Source organism: Lithobates pipiens, unplaced genomic scaffold, assembly GCF_037356315.1.
Source record: "Lithobates pipiens isolate NorthernLeopardFrog02 unplaced genomic scaffold, aLitPip1_a1.2 Scaffold_25, whole genome shotgun sequence".
Lineage (NCBI taxonomy): Eukaryota > Metazoa > Chordata > Amphibia > Anura > Ranidae > Lithobates > Lithobates pipiens.
In genome coordinates, this window is record NW_027507787.1 from 48,464,892 (window position 1) to 48,484,636 (window position 19,745).

General features: G+C 42.9%; 1 protein-coding gene across 1 annotated transcript in view; it reads right to left on the minus strand.

Annotated features, from left to right (window-relative positions):
- The window catches only part of PPA1 (inorganic pyrophosphatase 1), a 156,262-nt gene that overhangs the window by 3,387 nt on the left and 133,130 nt on the right, over positions 1 to 19,745 (minus strand). The window contains exons 9-10 of the mRNA XM_077454427.1: positions 5,994 to 6,063; positions 3,213 to 3,252 (exon numbers count right to left, since the gene is read on the minus strand). Of these exons, the coding sequence (XP_077310553.1) occupies positions 3,213 to 3,252; positions 5,994 to 6,063 (110 nt within the window). The remainder of the gene's footprint in view (positions 1 to 3,212; positions 3,253 to 5,993; positions 6,064 to 19,745) is intronic.

A 19,745-nucleotide genomic window follows, 5' to 3' on the forward strand; every position in this document is an offset into this window, starting at 1 on the left:
AGACCAAAATTGAACTTTTTGACCTTATCTGATTAATGCAAAACGCTGTGTGTGGCAGAAAACGAACACAGCACATTACCCTGAACACATCATACCCACTGTGAAACATGATGGTGGCTGCATCATATTGCGGGGATGCTTTTCTTCAGCAGGGAAAGGGAAGCTGGTCAGAGTTGATGGCAAGATGGATGGAGCCAAATAAAGGGCAATCGTTGAAGAAAACCTGTAAGAATCTGCAAAAGACTGAGACTGGGGCGGAAGGTTCACCTTCCAGCAGGACAATGGCCCTAAACATACAGCCAGAGCTACAATGGAATGGTTTAGATCAAAGCATATTCATGTGTTAGAATGACCCAGTCAAAGTCCAGACCTAAATCCAGTTGAGAATCTGTGGCAAGACTTAAACATTGCCGTTTACAGATGCTCTCCGGCAAAAATGTCACACTCTAGATGTGCAAAGCTGGTAGAAACATCCCCAAGGAGACTTGCAGCTTTAATTGCAGTGAAAGGTGGTTCTACAAAGTATTGACTCAGGGGGGCTGAATACAAATGCACACCACACTTTTTAGATATTTGTAAAAAATGTTGAAAATCATTTATCATTTTCCTTCCACTTCACAACTATTTGCCACTTTGTGTTGGTCGATCACATAAAATCCCAATAATATACATTTACGTTTTTTGTTGCAACATGACAAAATGTGAAAAATGTCAAGAGGCAGCATGAATACTTTTTCAAGGCACTGTATATATATCTACACGTAATCCCGCACTTCTGGGTAGCGGGCGTGAATGTGCGCCACCGGCGGCTCGCTCCCGCAGTGGTTATGCACAGCGGGTACCACGGTCTCCATACCTGCCAATCATTTGTTACACAGGCAGAACGCCAGTCTGTCTATGTAAACAAGGCAGATTGCTGTTCTGTCAGTACAGAAGGCATGGATCCTGTGTTCCTGCAAAGCAGGGACATGGATCCATGTCTTACCTTAGTAAAAGCACTTCCCACAAAGTACACAACCCTTTGATCGCCCCGATGCTAACCTCTTCCCAGCCAGTGTCAGTACAGTGACAGCGCATATTTTTAGCGCTGATCACTATTAGTGTCACTGGCCCCAAAAAGAATCAGTGTCTGATTTGTCCGCCGCAATATCGCAGTCCCGATAGAATAAAAATTCCACAAATACAGTATATCCCATAGTTTGTAAATGCTATAACTTTTGCGCAAACCAATCAATAGCAGAATACACATTGGCCTAAATAATTTTTTTTTTTTTTAGAAAATGGTCAGTCTTTTTTTTTATAACGCAAAAAATAAATGCAGGGGTGATCAAATACCACCAAAAGAATGCTCTATTTGTTTTTTTTTTTAAATGTAGTTATTTGGGTACAGTGTCGCACGACAGTGCACGCAGTGAGGTATTGCAAAAAATGGCCCGTCAAATGGCCCGGGCAAATCTTCCAGAGCTGAAGTGGTTAACAAGTAATGTCACACACACACACACACACACACACAATAAACATACTAAACCACTTCAGCCCGGAAGGTACCGGAACAGTGCAATACGGCACTGCGTCAATTTAACTTAAAATTGCGCGGTCGTGTGACGCTGTACCCAAACAAAATTGATGTCCTTTTTCCAACAAATAGAGCTTTCTTTTGGTAGTATTTGATTAGCTCTGCGGTTTTTATTTTTTTACGCTATAAAACAAAAAAAAAAAACCTTTACTTTCGGCTATTAAATATATATATATAAAAAAAAAGTATTCCTCAATTAGGCCAATTTGTATTCTGCTACATATTTTTTGTAAATAACTTCCCAATAAGCGTATATTGATTAGTGAGTTACCCTTTACTGCTATTTTAATGTAATGCAATCTGTATAATTTCCCAGTATACCTTTCCCATTTAATGTGTGGGTCCAGCTATTTAAAGGGCGTATTTCTTGTATTTATCAGGTGCCAGCATATTACAAACTAGTGCAGTGGATTACAGGCTACATAGAAACTAAGCCCCTACATTAGAGGAATTTACATATAAATTGCATATAACTGTACAACCCCAATTCCAAAAAAAAGTTGCTGCTATCAATTTCAAAATTACCCTTTTTGATAACAACAACTTTTTTTTTTATATAGCACCTTTAACAACTTTCTTACTGCGCACTTACACCCCCTTCCTGCCCAAGCCATTTTTCAGCTTTCAGCGCTGTCGCACTTTGAATGACAATTGCGCGGTCGTGCTACACTGTACCCAAACAATTTTTTTATCATTTTCTGCACACAAATATAGCTTTCTTTTGGTGGTAATCACTCCTGAGTTTTTTTTTTTGTAAAAATAAGAGACCAAAAAGTTTGAAAAAAAATAGTTTTTTTTCTGTCAATACAATATGTAACAAAGTAATTTTTCGCATTCACTGATGTGTGCTGATTAGGCAGCACTGATAGGCTGAACTGATGGGCATTGAGGAAGTGACACTGATGAGGAGGCAATAATATGCCGCACTTATGGGCATTGACAGCAGTGATGGGCAGCACTGATAGGCAGCACTGATTGCCAACACTGACTGGCATCGCTAATGGGCACTGATTGTTGGCACTGTTGGGCAGTGGTAGGCACTGATAGCTGGCATTGGTGGGCACTGATTTGTGACACTATATTGCAATATGGTAATCAGTTCCCCGATTACATTCCTAGGTGTCCCCCCCCCCCCCCCCCGATTGGCTCTCCTCACCACACACTCTGGCGTTTACCGTCACTTCCTTCTTTACACGTGACTGGCTGTGATTTGACACAGCCGATCACATGGTTAAAGAGCCACGGGTGTGGACACTCTTTAAGAGATCGGTTGCTAGGCGGGCGGCAAGCAGTTATAGCTTTACAGGGAAAACAAGAAATATACACAGGATACGAAAGGAAAAATGGATAGATAGTCTAAAGAAAAAAAAGTTTATAGATTTGATGAAATAGTACATTTTCACAGTTTAAACATTTTGATGTGTTTTCTATTGTAAATAAAATATGAGTTTGAGATTTGCAAATCATTGAAGTCTATTTTTATGCAGATTTTACACAGCGCGCCAACTTTTTTTGTTAAATTGAGGTTGTATATACTGTAGTTTGTTTTTGTTAGCAATATTATAAATAGAACCAGAAAGCTCCTGCCAAACTATCAGAAAAAAAAAAAAGTAAAAAAAACAACAGGTACACGTACCATCTTCTGGTAGAGACTTTGCAGGTCCACATGGAGGGGTCTAAAATAAATTGGGTAAATAATGTTAAAAGGATTAAAAACTTATGAGAGTTTTAATAAATACAGAAACTCACCATTAACTATTATGAAACCCTGGCACAAGAAAAGTTGAGTCCCTCCCAATTGGTCAGCTGTGCATGTCTATGTGTGGAGTAAGTACACTCAAATATTCATTTTTCTAGCACTGGCTGCTTTCTGATATCTACAAAGCACCCAGACGCTGTGGGGTGATGCTAAACAGAATGAGGGAGGACGGAAATCAGAGGTGTTAACAGAACAATTAACAAGGTAAACTGTTTCCTTTTTTTCCCCCCTTATTTACAAACCCCCCCCCCCCCCAAAAAAAAAAAAAAAAAAACACCCACATACTTCATTAGAGCCAAGGTGGGAAAGCAAAATTGTTGCTGTGATTCTATGTAGATATGTAGACTTGAAGAATATTTTTCGCTCATTAGCTGACAGAGCTATGGTTTTGCATGCCTTACAGGCAAAAATAATTGCTTGCAAGAGAAGAGCATGATTACTCTGTGCTGTCATCAATGCAGCCAGCTTCGCTAATGGGGAAAAACTATCAGCTAGGACATTGGCGGAAAGTAAGAAAAAAGGTAGAAGTCACTCAGAAGATATTTACATCTTATTTTATATTACGAGTGCAATTGGCTTCTTGTACCTATTTGAAAAAAACAACTGATTTCATATTCCTTTTAGACAATTTGTATGAACAGAGATACAAGACAGACACAAATGTCATATTAAACAGGGCAGCAAGCACTTTTCTATACAATTTGAATATTTTTATGTCGGGTTGTTTTCCATTCACAGAGCACTGTGAATGAGCCCTGCATGGCCACAGTTTTTACAAATTTTGACAGCTAGTGGAGGAAGATCCCCCGCTACCCGTCAAAGCGCAAGATTTCACCCTGAATATGGGTGTAACATGTTATGAAAGGTGAGTGGATCCTTTAAACAAGCCAAAGCAAAAAAAGTATACAGTCATCTCCTCTTTTGCCCACATCAAAGAAAGCGGCTCCATTCCTGAGAAATGGTTCCACAAATCTTGCTTGTAAATAGACATTTCTGGAGTGCTGAACTCCTGGGAGCTCCCCTCCCCAACGCCAGCACTTTTCTCCCTTAAATATGCAGATCTAAGTGGAGTTCATAGAATTTAACTGGAGCATACCAACAAACCAAATGTAAATTATGTTTATGGGACTAGTTTTGAAAGGAACTGCATCATAATATATATCTGTTATGTCTCATGCTGTATTTTTGTATATTTCATAAATGTATTATGTTCTAGTGTTTATCCCTTCTGTAATCTCCTGAAGAAGCGGGCAAACCGCGAAACACGTTGAGAGTTTGACGGCCCATACCTACACCACTCCACAAGCGTTTTCTCATATAGAGAGGTGGCTCCTCCGGTGGGGATGTTGGAACCGTTTATAAGGGATTTTACCTCAGTTTCATGTATTGTATTATTTTTCACACAGTCTTAGTAGCTTTATGGATAGTTTTAATCTGTATATGCAATAAAAATTTGTTTTTAAACACATTTAAATTTGCAATGTCCTTTGACGGTACCAATAAAATCCAGCTGCCCCACTGCACTACAAATTTTAAATTATTTTAGTAAATATAAACTGCTTTGTATAGTATAGTATAGTTAGTAAGTAAGGGTGAATAAAGACACCAGTCCATCCAGTTCAAGCTGAGTGAGTGTCTACAATTTTCCCTATCCCTGTAAACGCACATCGGTCCCTACCCTCAAGGAGCCCATAATCCAAGGTCTTCATTCATATACTAGGGCCAATTTTGGACAGAAGCCAATTAACCTACCTGCATGTCTTTGGCGTGTGGGAGGAAACTGGAGTACCCAGAGGAAACCCAGGCAGGCACAGGGAGAACATGCAAACTCCAGGCAGGTAGTGTTATGGTTGGGACTGCTAAACACCTTTTTTTCATTAGCAGTATTAATAATGAGGAGTTTTCATTCTCCTCTGGCTGTCCTTTGAGGCTGCATTACACGGCCCTCTGTCTGGACAGTGCCGATTGGCCCTGTGCTGATCACATGCACCCTCCCGCAAAAAACTAAAACTTTCTGGCAAAACACACCAAACTGAGCATGTGCAGAGTGCCTCCTAGTGTTCTGTTCTATCAGAAGGATTGGGGACAATAATAGAAGGATCAGAGAAGACCGGCTCAAACAGTCTTTTTACACAATGCAGAGGATTAACCCCTTAAGCTCTACAGAGTATAACAAGCATGCCTTACTGCATATACAGACTGATGTTACTACTGTGGGTTTAGTAACACTTTAACTGTTACATAAATTTTGTATTAAAATGTATATTTTCTGCCTTTCTTCCCAGTTTCACTCACTCTTTTTAATAAAGGTTTGGGACTGGCAGCCTGGATTCTTGGCGAATAGAAGGGTCTCGCTGCATGTCAAGCTGCACACAAGCCACATGGGAAGGTGTGGCAAGGAAAGAACATGCGCAAGGTAAACTGAAAATGCCCATCAAATACTGGCACTAAGAGGTGAGAAGTAATTACTATGTATACATGTGTCTTCGAGCGTAGAATGCTATTTCTTTACACTTCAAATAAAAAAATAAAAATAAAAAAAATAAATAAAAATAAAAAGTAATTCTAGATCCTATCCATTGATGAGCCATTTCATCAACCAAAAGGCCAAAAGTTAACCACGTTTTTAAATTTCTTCTGATCTCGCTAAACACTTACAGCATTCACAATGGTTTCAGCTTCTTTTTGTTTGCAGGTAAAAGGACTGTCTTCTATGGTGGTATTGGTGCTAAAGAATAAAAAAAAAAAATACAGAATTTAAGTTTTTTTAAACAGACACAGAGCCATGATGGATTACATCCTAGTATTACGTTTTGCTTAAATGGCCTTACAATAAGCATCAAAGTGGACCCAACATTAGATCAGTTTTGTTCATGTTAACTGCATGTACATTGAGTAATTCCAACACTTACAAGTATTTATAAGCTCTCAAATCGCAGTGGCGCTGCTGATAATGTCATTATCGGCTTTTCTGATCAGATATTTTCAAAGATTGTATGTATATTGTGATGTGTCACAAATGTATTCATGCAAACTTGTAAAGGTGTTAAGGTTCACATTCACTTTGCTGTTAGTTGGAAACACATCAGCCATAGCTGTACTTGGTATGCACTTAACTGAGAAGCCTCAATGCTTTAAAGTGGAATAAAAAAAAACATGGGAAGAGCAGCCATCCTATGCTCATATGGATGCAGTTTACTGTAAATATTCTATATTCATTCATCCAGGATACTACACACAGCATCTTCAACTCTCATACAGTCCGGAGATCTCGTCATGTAGACACCCCTTCCTCTCCCCATCCATTCACAAAAAGCTACAGAGGAAATACTTTGGAAGGGACGCAACACATATAGGGGGGTGGAGCCATGTCAGTGACACCATCCCACGCCTATTTTTTGTGAGGGAGAATGGTGAGATTAAAGTGGAACTAGATGTTTTTATGCAATTTTCATAGCACTTTGAGTGCTAGAATTAGTGAGTGTTTTTAATCCTCTTATATTATTCAGTTCTGTCGCTGGAGAGCACTATTAGTAATTTTATTGGTTTTAAGACATTATATACACTCAGTGACCACTTTATTATTAGGTACACCTTGCTATTACTGGGTTGGACCCGCTTTTGCCTACAGAACTGCCTTAGTTCTTTGTGGGATAGATTCAACAAGGTGTTGGGAACAATCCTCAGATTTTGGTCCATATTGACATCATAGCATCACGCAGTTGCTCAAATTTGTCGGCTTCACATCCCAAAGGTGTTCTATTGGATTGAGATCTGCTGACTGTGGAGGCCATTGGAGTACAGTGAACTCATTGTCATGTTCAAAAAAACAGTGGTGAGAGGATTTGAGCTTTGTGACATGGTGCATTATCCTGTTGGAAGTAGCCATCAGAAGATGGGGACACTGTAGTCATAAAGGGATAGACAGATCAGCAATAATACTCAAGTAGGCCGTGGCGTTTAAACGATGTTCAATTGGTACCAAGGGGCCCAAAGAGTGCCAAGAAAAATATCACCACCACCAGCCTGAACCACTGATACAAGGCAGGATGGATCCATGCTTTCATATTGATTATGCCAAGTTCTGACCCTACCATCTGAATGTTAAAGCTAAAATCGAGACTCATCAGACCAGGCAATGTTTTTAGAATCTTCTATTGTCCAATTGTAATGCGAATTGTAGCCTCAGTCTCCTGTTCTTAGCTGACAGAAGTGGCACCCAGTGTGGTCTTCTCCTGCTGTAGACCATCTGCCTCAAGACTCGATGTGTTGTGCATTCAGAGGTATTCCCTGCTGCTCTGGAATGTGTGCAGAGATTGTGCTGGGACTGCAGCCATGCTTGTAAGTTGCTGATTGCTAAGCAGTTTCTGATTATTTTAATGAAGTTCTTCTATAAGGAAATATGAATACTGCTATATACCAATCCAGTATGGGTATTGCATGAACGTGTCAGTTCATTTGACTCTGAATGGGAGAAAGCTGTGTTTTTGTTTGTGAACCGGTCTGATATTGTCTGAGAGGAGTACAGCAATTGGACGTGTTGATAAGCATTCGTTGATATTGAAGTGCATACGACCCTCTGTAAATTAAAGGGTCCATACGATGAGGTGAGCAGCTAATTTTACCATTGGTGGTGGTCCCCCCCTTGGCACTAAGTCACTTTATGCATGAACTGACTGTATACCACTGAAGATTCCTCACGTGGACCTTTTGACACAAAAGCTATTTTGGACTTTTAATTAATTTTAATATGTTAGTAATCATTTTATTTTAGTTAGAGCACTGTACCATCTGTTTGATATATTGTATTTTGGGATTTGGTAATTGATCCTTGGTGTTCATCAGCTTTTCGTAAAGGGGTTGTACTGCGCTGATTTTTTCTGTATTTACATTCAGAGGTGGTATTCTGCATATCTTGGTTGTAACAAGTGGTTATTTGAGTTACTGTTGCCTTTCTATCATCTCGAACCAGTCTGCACATTTTTCCCCCTGACATCAACAAGGCATTTTCATTCACACAACTGCCACTCACTGGATAGTTTAATTTTTTCGGAGCATTCTTTGTAAACCATAGAGATGATTTTGCATGAATATCCTAGTAGTTGTTGAAATACTCGGACCAGGCCGTCTGGCACCAACAACCATACCACGTTCAAAGTCACTTAAAACCCCTTTATTTGCCATTCTGATGCTTGGTTTGCACTTTAAAAAGTCATCTTCACCACGTCTAGATGCCTAAATCCATTGAGCTGCTGCCATGTGATTGGCCGATTAGCAATTTGTGTTACTAAGCAATTGAATAGGTGTACCTAATAAAGTGGCCGGTGAGTGTATATTCTTGAATGGTGTATGCGGTGAAGATAACAAGTACATTTAACCTCAAAGATTTCCCCAAGGGTGACAAAGTGCATTTTGACCTCATTTTACTCCTAGAGGTCAAAAATGGAGGCAAGCATTTAATTTACAGCACAAGGTGGATGCATGAAGTTTGGAAGGCATTTGGCACTAATTTTCATGTGGTGGTTGGAAATCTATAATCTTCAAGGACTTTATTTGTATTATGGACTTAATAAAACTATATTAGCATGCCTATGTAAAGTTGTGCTACATCAATTATGTTTAATTTTGAGGGTGTAGTGGAATCACTAACAAGCTTTTAACTTACCATTCACAATTTTATGTTTTTTATGAGTTTTATGATTTTTGGCTGCACCGATCTCTATATTTCAAGTATTTGCCATGTATTCTGTTCACAGAATACAAGACATTCTGTGAATAGATGGGGAGGGACCCTGTGATTTACCCGCAGAAAGTCTGGTATGCATATAAAAAGAGGCACAAGATTTATCGATCTTCATTCTACCTTTATTCCAGTTTGTAATTCAGGTAAAAATGGCTATGATGAAGAATAATGTAATGCAAAATAATTTGCTGTAAATTTGATGAATTAGCTCAAAAAGGAAATTAAGGTCCTAAATAAGGTGATATTCCCAAGTACCAACTAAGATATAATTAAACACATTCTCTTAATATGAGAGTTGATTCCCCTAGTAGCTCTAAGCCCTTGTACACACGGTCGGGCATTCTGACAACCAAATCCGTTGGATTTTGTTTGACGGATTTTGTCCGAAACTGTTGCATACACACAGTTAGGCAAAGTTTTCGTAAAATCCGATCGTTCAGAATGTGATGATGTTATTTCATTACGACAGGAATACGTTCAGGATAGTAGCCAATAGCTTTGGTCTAGGAATTTGATCTGAGCATGCGTGGCACGTTGTTCGATCGGAATTCTCTACACACAATCGGACAAAGTCCGATCGGATTATGTTGTCGGAAAGTTTTATAGCCCAGCTCTAAAACTTTGTCGGATATTCAGACGGAAACAGTCCGATGGAGCCCACACATGGCCGGATTGTCCGACAACACGGTCCGATCTGACTTTTCCGTCGGAATGTCCGACCGTGTGTACAAGGGCTTAGACATCTTAGTAAAGGTAAAGTCTCTCATTGCCTCCTAGATAATATGAAAATAGTACTGTGCTTATAAGGTTATAAAGTTCCCTTATCCTAAAATCTTAGAGAAATTATATTATGATGTTCACGATTTACTGTATAAATTGTAAGCTTTACCAGAAGGAAAAATATTGGAAAGTAATTGCAAAGTTTTACTTCTGTAATTGAAACAGAGGAGAATTTTATTCTTTAATAACTGTAAATCCAGTTTACAGCGTTAAGAAAAAATTCAGATGGGTGAACAGGTTTTTATAGCATTATTTCTGTTCTGAGATCATTTTTATAATGACTTTACATTTTTGCTTATGCAAAACTTTAAGGCAGCCAGCTTATTGTGTAAGGCTCAGATGTATTCATTATTACTGATCGGATATGAAAAAAAAAAAAAAAAAAACACAACATCTGCCTGACAGTGCAAACACACACAGAAATTATATTACATTTTTCTTTCACCCAGTCCCTGTAGGAGTTATAATTTAGAGAACATTTAAAGCCTAAACTTTCTTTCTCCAGTTTAAGTAGAGTAGAGACAGAAGAAATGCTGACAGCGGTTTTAACCTCCCTGCTATCCCTGCCTCATTAGGAAGATTTCCCTTCACTTCTTGACTTGTAGACTCAACAGGAAGGAGGAAGATATCTTTCCGATGTGAGAGAAATCCCCTCCTTGACAACAGGTGTCCCCATTGCAGGGCTGGTGCTACCACTAGGCAAGACCACTAGGGCGCACTGCTGCCTAGGGGCGCCTGCCCGCTGACTTCCCTCCGCGTCTGCATGGTCTGCAGGCTGCAGCATGTAACTAACTCAGTCTCAGGCAGCTGCCCTGTCTTTACGGTAGTGTAATTAGAGACGCAGCTCAGCACTGGAGCCAGCGCTAGAGGAAGCAGGGTCCTTCCTGTATAGCACTGCCTCCTGTCACATGGGCAGGGTAAAGTGGGTGGAGTCAGGTGTGGAGCCAATGGGGGCGGCAAAATGAGGTTTCGCCTAGGGCAGTGATGGCGAACCTTGGCACCCCAGATGTTTTAGAACTACATTTCCCATAATGCTCTTGCACTCTGCAGTGTAGTTGAGCATCATGGGAAATGTAGTTCCAAAACATCTGGGGTGCCAAGGTTCGCCATCACTGGCCTAGGATGTCAAAAATCCTTGCACCAGCCCTGCCCCATTGGAAGATTTCCCCTTTTGTCCTGTTCTGGAGGCAAATCAACATTGTGGATTCCTCCTTTAATTAACAGGGACATTTGTTAACAGAACAATTATAGAAAAAAGCAAATCTCCTAAACAAGGACAGCAGTAAAATCCTGACAGTGGTTATAACAACTCTTCCAAAATGGAAAAAAAGGGTTTGCCATTGGGTATATTTTTACTAACAATTTGTTAAAAGATATGCAACACCCAACTAACCTGTGATCTTCTAATACCTTTGAAGAAAAATTCATGGAGAACAGAAGGTTGCTCTTTAACCACTTGCCTACCAGCCGCCATCATTATACTGCGGCAGGTTGGTACGATCCTGTGAACCATTGTAGCTGTACGTCGGTCCCTTTAAGCGGAATAGCAGGCCCACACACTGCACAGTAGAGGTGCCGATGCTCATGACCAGCAGTCACAATGACCGCAGGTGTCATGGTTATGCAGTGATCTTCCTCTGGTTGCTTACCTCCCCTAATGTGTTCAGACTAAGAGGCCAGCCACTTCCAACTGGTGGTTTTTATGACCTCTCCTCTAAGCGTGGCTCCACCCCAGGCTCTATCAGGAAACCCTATATTAACCTGTGCACTGCAAGCCAGCGGGGCTGATCAACCATTGTGTATCATTGTGTGTTTGGTTTCCTGCTTGCCGTGTGCTCTACGTTTGACTCTGTTACCGACCTTGACGTGTTCTCAACGATTCCTGTCTGCTTGCGACCTTGACCTTTTGGCATGTCCCCGACCATCCCTGTCTGCCTGTGACCCTGAACCTTTGGCGTATACCCTGTTCCTGTCTGCTAGTTGCCCTGACCTCTGCCGTATCCCCTTACTATCCTTGTCGTTCCAGCCTGCTGCTTCCATCTCCTGTAGTCTAATGTGAGCGTGAGCTGTGTGACCCTAGGGGCTGCGACCTGGAGCCAGACTGCAGCGAAGTCCATCCTCACCACTGGAGGCTCTGGCGAACACCCGCTGGTTCTTAGACTCCGCGCCCTGGGGAATCTATGCTCCAGCTCCCATTGGGATCTGTGTTAGTGATCGTGTAGACCTGTGTCCTGAATCTCCTTGGGTACAATCCGCAGCGGTCAGTCCTAAGATCCATTACCTAGCGGTGCACTTCCGACTCCTACGGAGTGCATCTGTCACCTGGTCTCAGGTGACCTCACAGCCGGCCACGAGCGATCGCAAGCATGAGAGGCAGAACAGTGACGTGTGTGCATGTGTGTAAACACACACTTCCCAGTCCTGGGAGGAGAGGAGAGAGAGATTGTGAACCACAATCTATCTTCTCCTATAGTCCCCACCCCCACAGTTAGAACACACACAGGGAACAGTTAACCCCTTGATCGCCCCTCTAGTGTTAACCCCTTCCCTGCCAGTGACATTTACACAGTAATCAGTGCATTTTTATAACACTGATTGCTGTATAAATGCAAAAAAAAAAAGCCATAAATGTATCCCCTATTTTGTAGACGCTATAACTTTTACGCAAACCAACCAATATACGCTTTTTATGATTTTTATTACTAAAAATATGTATAAGAATACATATGTGCCTAAACTGAGGGAAAAAAAATAGCTTTTAAAAAAAAAAAAAAAAATTGGGGATATTTATTACAGCAAAAAGTATAAAAAATATTGTGTTTTTTTCTAAATTGTCACAATTTTTTTTTGTTTATAGCACAAAAAAAAAAAAAAACAGAGACAATCAAATACCACCAAAAGAAAGCTCTATTTGTGGTTAAAAAAAAAAAAAAACGTCAATTTTGTTTAGGTACAGCATCGCACAACTGCGCAATTGTCCGTTAAATCGTCACAGCGCCGTATCGCAAAAAATGGCCTAGTCATCGAGCAGCTAATTCTTCTGGGGCTGAAGTAGTTAAAACCGAACGCCAGGGAAAGCAAATTCCCGATTTCCAGTTGTGACAATAGGTGGGGATCCCGGGTTTGAATTACAGCATGGTATTCTGTTACGAACCTCTTCAGTCCCATTCATAAAACATTTCTATATGTACTTGGAGGCAGAGAAATAAAGGAGACTTGCTGGAGCAGTTTCTGTGAGGAACGAGTAACAAACCAGGTTGCCATGTGGTCATCGTGATATTGGGAAAAGCAAAAACTTTAATTTAAACTAAATAAAGCTTGCAATTAAAAGAAGTCTGCCAGTATAGGAATATGGGGGCTGCTAGTGCCCATTTACTCTTGAAGGTGATTGCTGTAAGCCAGTCATGCTTATCCTGGGCCAAGACAACGGGTAGGTAGAAGGGACAATGTTTTCATTTGTAGGGGTCATTGCATGGCCAAGCTGTGCGAGATTGTCATTTTTCTGAAATGCAGAACTCCTGATGTATTAGCTGCATGTGAATTATGTACAACGGTACCTAGTACTTGATTCCAGGATCCCTCTGATAGCAACACACAGACTGGCTAAAGACACACTATTTTAGCCAAGCAGAGGTGAAGGACTCTTTTAGTGACTAGGTCTACAGCAGTGTCCCAATAACTCCACCTTCCTACTATCATGTATAGAGTAAGCTACTGTCAAAGGGGAGTTGTGCAGCTTGCTTCAAGTGGATTGGTGGAGTATCCAAGTATATAAAAGGTGCACCATGTGATGACTGAAAAGGTACACTGGAAATTGTAACTGATGGGAGGGGGCACTGGAAAAATCTCACACAACCAGGGGCAGCATTGTGACTCAAAGCAGGTGCTGCTGTAACTAATTAGTGGAGGGAACTGCTGTGAATAAAGGGGGGAGAAGAGATTTTTTATAGGAGGTGGCAGTGACACAGGGTGATTGATAGGGGTGCTGGGATAGATAGCAAGTGAAAAACGCTATGCCTGACTGATGGTGGGGGTGGTGGTGCAGATGATTAGGAAGGTGCTGTGGCCAAAAAGGTGGTGGTGCTGCAACCCTACCCTATTAATCCTCAGTTTCCAGCAAAAACTGTACATTGGATATTCTGTATGACATCCATATTTACTTGACAAACATCAAACACTTGAATACAAGAGCAATGTCATTCAGAATTATAATGATCACAAACTTATGAGAATGTTGATATCTATGCAAACCCGACGACCTCAACTGAACATTACATTAATGTTTCACAGATAATTATTGAATTATTTTATCCTGGGTGTGTTGCGATGAAATGTACTAAAAGTGAATATAGTGGGCTGCACAATAGCTCATTTACTGTGTAGATGTGTGATTGTTCTGTGTTCTATTGAAACCGCCTTGTAGTGCTGCCTTTTCTATCCTTCTGCATCCCAATTACGCACTTCCCCTCAAATGACTACTCCCTCATTGTCCCAGCTGCTCCTCACTTAATTGAGGTGGCCTGGCCTCAAGCTCATGGGTGAATTTGGTTTGGACTTATTATTTATTTTTTTTATATTATTTTTTTTTTCAAATATCCTTTTGTCTTAAAAATACATTGACGTGCATTTAGGTATTTTTGCCTTGGGCACTGGATGACCTTGTCCTGGCACTGTGCTTACCTTTCCTTCGGCAGTTGGGGAAATGATAACTCAGTAACATATTTGTATTCTGACAAAAAAGAAATCACAGACATGCCTCTAAACTATTTCTATTTAACATGCCAACCTTCTAGCTTTAAGAAACACTTAAAAAAAAAGAAAGAAAGAAAACTGTAGTCAATTGCAACCGTTTTTGCAGATCAAGCAGAGGAAAATATTATAGACTCATGGAAAAAAAATAAAAAATAAAAAACACCACTACAGTACACCACTAGTACTCTGTTGCACCACCTCTGACTTTTATAACAGCTTGAATTCTCTGAGGCATGGATTTAAGTATTGATAAAAACAGTATTCTTCATCAATCCGGTTCCAACACTCTTATTGCAGTTGCCAGATCAGCTTTGCAGGTTGGAGCCATGTCATGGACCATTTTGTTTAATTTCCAACATAGATTTTCAATTATTTATTTATTTTTTTTACGTGTTTCTTAAAGCCAGAAGGTAGGAATGGTAAATGAAAACCGGAGTTAGACTTACCGGTAACTCTTTTTCTAGGAGTCTTCCAGGACAGCCTTTGAGATATAGGGCTCCTCCCTCCGGGACAGGAAACACGTCAAGCCAATTAAATAAAAGGTGTGGTCCTCCAGGCCCTCCTCAGTTTTACTCCAAGAACCGCCGGGAGGCTCTGAAAGACATAACACACTAACAATCACGTTAATACACATCCTCACCACTTAGTCCAATTTAAACAACTTTGGGTGGGAAGCCAGGCTGTCCTGGAAGACTCCTAGAAAAAGAGTTACCGGTAAGTCTAACTCCGGTTTTCTCATATCGTCTTCCAGGACAGCCTTTGAGATGATAAGCAAGGAGCTCACCTTGTCAGGGCGGGACCACTGCCTGGAGGACCTTACGTCCAAAAGTCTGTTCTTTATCAGACCATAAATCCAGACGGTAATGTCTTGCAAACGTTGAGTAGCTGGACCACGTTGCTGCTTTGCAGATCTCCTCCGGAGAGGCTCCAGCCCTCTCTGCCCACGATGTGGAAACCGCCCTTGTAGAGTGTGCCTTAACTAAGGGTGCCTGCTTCCCCTCTAACTCATAGGCTTTAACTATCGCCATCCGTATCCACCTGGCGATAGACGCTTTGGACGCCTTGCAGCCCTTGCGGGCGCCCGAAAAATTAACAAAAAGTGAGTCTGACTTCCTGAAGACCCTAGTGGCTTCTAGAAAAATTAATAGACTTCTCCTGACGTCTAACAAACTTAAAGATCTCGCCTCGTCCTCATCTGAGGTTGATAAAAAAGTTGGCAAAATAATATCCTGTGTCCTATGAAGAGTGGACACCACTTTAGGAAGAAAACTAGGGTCAGTCTTAAGTACTACCCTGTCCTCTAAGATTAACAAAAATGGCTCTCTGACCGAGAGTGCCTGCCGATCACTGACCCTTCTAGCTGACGTGATCGCTATCAAACACACAGTCTTTAGTACCATCCACTTAAGTGATGCTCCCTCTAATGGTTCAAATGGGTCTTGGGTCAAAGCCCTAAGAACCAAGGCCAAATCCCAGGTAGGACAGGTCTTCATTCTGACAGGCCTGGATCTAGACAGAGCCTTGAAGAAGTTCCTGACAAATGGATTCTGCTGAAGGGAGGACTGAAGGAAAAACGCTTAAGGCCACCACCTGTACCTTTAGAGTGCTGATAGATAGGCCCAGCTCTACCCCTGCTTGTAGAAAGTCCAGGACTGCCGGGACCCCAGGGCTTGCAATTCCCTGTTCTCGCAACCAGGAATTAAACCTCTTTCCTACCTTGGCGTAAATTGCCCTAGCAACTGGTTTACGGCATTCTAACAAGGTCATAATCACTCTTTCTGAGAAACCCTGTGACCTTAAGATTTGTTCCTCAGATACCAGGCCGCAAGCTTGAGCCTCTCTATCTGAGGACACCGGATCGGCCCCTGGGAAAGTAAATCCTCCCTGACTGGTAGAAACAGCGGAGGATGGACGGCCAATCTCTTTATGCTGGCAAACCAGGGTCTCCTTGGCCAAAAAGGAGCTACTAAAATGAGGTCCGTAGTCTCCGAACGGAACTTCTGCAGGACCTCCGCCACCATCCTTACGGGAGGAAAGGCATAACACAGGCCGAACAGCCATGGATTGGCAAGGGCGTCTATCCCCCTGGCCCGATCCTGTGGGTGAACCGAAAAAAAGCGCGTCACCTTCCTGTTGCCTTCTGTTGCAAATAGGTCTATTTCTGGCCTTCCCCAGCATGACACAATCTCCTCGAACACTTCCTTGTTGAGGGACCACTCGTCCTGACCTATCTTCTGGCGACTGAGAAAGTCGGCCAGTAAATTCTGAGTTCCCTTTAGGTGAATGGCTGATATTGCGGACAAGTTCTTCTCTGCCCAGCAGAAGCTTCTGTCCGTAATTACCTGGAGTGCAGGGTTTTTGGTTCCCCCTTGCTTGTCCAGGTAGGCTACTGCTGCCACATTGTCTGAGCGAACTTGCAGATCCCTGCCATGTAACTGGGACTGGAAGGTTTCTATAGCCTTCCAAACTGCCAGAAGTTCCTTCTGGTTTGAGGAACGACCTGTCTCTAGGTTCGACCAGGAACCCTGGGCTAAGCTTCCCTCTAGGTGGGCACCCCAACCCAGCGTACTGGCATCGGTCGTGACCACCACCGTAGCTTGTGGGGACCAGGGGAGACCCCTGTCTAGGTTGACCTGGGCCCGCCACCACCAAAGAGACCTCCTGACTGCCGAGGATAGGGGCATAACCTGATCCAGGCTCTCCTGCCTGCCATCCCAATAACAGAGCATGAGTCTCTGTAAAGGGCGCTGATGATGCCTTGCCCAGACCACCGCTGGAAAGCATGATGTCATCAACCCCAGGACTCTCATAACCTCCCTGATCTGGGCTTCCCGACCAGATTGAAGCTGGGCTACCGCCTGCTCTAGCTTGCAGATCTTCTCCTCCAGAAGGAATACCCTCATTTCCATCGAAGAAATCCTGTATCCTAAATACAGGACCTCCTGTGAGGGGGTCAGCTGGGATTTTTCCTGGTTTATCAGCCACCCCAGTGAGCGCAGAAAAACCAAGGTCTCCTGTATGTCCCTCTGCAGCTGTTGGGCCGACTGGGCTATGAACAGTATATCGTCCAGATATGGGATCACTGTTATAGCCTTGAGCCTTAATGGGGCCAGTGCCTCTGCCAGAACCTTTGTAAAGATTCTTGGTGAGGCTGAAAGCCCGAAGGGGAGAGCTCGAGACTGGAGGTGTAACACACCCGTGTTCAACCTCACCGCCAACCTGAGAAATCTCTGAGATTCCAGATGAATCGGGATATGCCAATATGCATCCCTGAGATCCACTGTGGCCATGTGACAGCCCTGAAACAGGAACTTGGTTACCGAGAAGATTGACCCCATCCGGAACCGCTTGTATTTTATGAATCTGTTTAGGGGGCGGAGATTCAGTATTAACCTGAACTTTCCCGAAGGTTACTTTACCACAAATACGTGGGAGTAAACCCCCAAGCCTCGCTCCCTGAGGCACCTGCGCCATTCCTTCTTGGTCCACCAGATCCCCCAGAAGAAGAGCCAAAGCCTCTGCTTTCTCTTGGTCCCTTGGTAACCTTGTTACTTGAAAATTTGGGAGGGGAACTGAACCAAACTCCAACCTGTAGCCGTTCCTTATTATATCTCGAATGAACGGACTTTCGGTTGAAGCTTCCCAGTGTGGGAGGAACTTCCCCAGTCTTCCTCCCACCGGGACGCAGGAGTCACTGTGTTTTAGGGGAGGGTTGAGGAGGACTGAATAAGATTCCTCCTTTGCCCCTTCCCTTGCCAATGCTTTTTGGGGCGAACCTCCTGTTCCTGTAGGTTCTGCTGCCTGGGGCTTCGAAAAAGGCGCTTCCCTTCTGGTCTCTTTTTCCTTTCTGGGAAAGCTTTCTTCCTATCCTGCGTGCGCTCTAACGCCTCTTGCAGGCCGGGCCCGAACAAATGATCCCCTGAAAAGGGTAATCCACATAACTTCAATTTTGAAGCGGTGTCTCCTGACCAGGTTTTAAGCCAAACGGCCCTTCTGGCAACGTTCACTAGTGCTGCAGATCTAGCAGCCAGTTTGACTGATTCTGCAGAGGCATCAGCTAAAAAGCCCACAGCCTTGAACAGTAGCGGAAAGGACTTCAACAGCTGCTGCCTAGAAGTACCCGCAGAAATATGCGATTGTAACTGTGTAAGCCAACACTCCAAGTTTCTGGCCACACAGGTAGCTGCTAGGGCCGGTTTAAGCCCGCTGGAAGAGGCATCCTCAGGCTCTCTTAAGCAGCACATCTCCCCTCTTATCCGTAGGATCCCTGAGTGAACCCATATCATCAAAGGCCAAATCTGTCTTCTTAGAGACCTTAGCCAAGGGAGCATCTAATTTGGGAACCTTGTTCCAGGGATGCACCGCATCCGACTCAAAAGGGAACCTCCTTTTAAGGCTACTTGAAAAAAATTGCCTTTTTTCCGGTTGTTCCCACTCCAGCAGAATCGCCTCCACTAGCGACCTATGGACGGGGAATACCCTGTCTTTCATTACAATCGACCCTTGATACATCATGTCGTGTTTTGAAAGCTGGACCTGTTGATCTCCAAAGTGTCATATATAGCCTTGAGGAGGTCACCCACCTCATCCAAAGACAGCTTGTATCTGGCAGATCTAATGGCCTCTTCCTCCCCCTCAGATTCAGAAGTAGACTCTGTCCTAGAGGAGGCTAATGACCTGGGTAACCTCTCCCTATCCACCTGACTTGGTTCGGATAAGGAAGGCAAACTCACAGCCCTGGATAAAGAGACAGAGGGACCCTGCACCCTATCCATCATGCTTTTAAATGACTGGAAAGTGGATGCAATTTCATCCTTTACGGATGTTAAAACATTGTGACAAGCTGCCACCGAGTCCTCTTTCACCAGGCTACTGACACAATCCGGGCAAGCGGCTTCCCCCAACCGGTGCCTAACTTAGCCCACACACGGCACATTTCCTTCTGGGCAAAGGTATCTGGGCTCTGTCCTGTTTAACCTACCAACAAAGAAAAAACAGGGTCCCATTAAAATACCACCCCTGACCACACCACTGTGCTTCTAGGGTCCGCCTAGGAAGTGCCCCCCTTCACCAGCAGGTTCTCCACCCCGGGAAGGTACTATAGGTCAGAGTGACCCCCCACCCCTCAGTGTAAG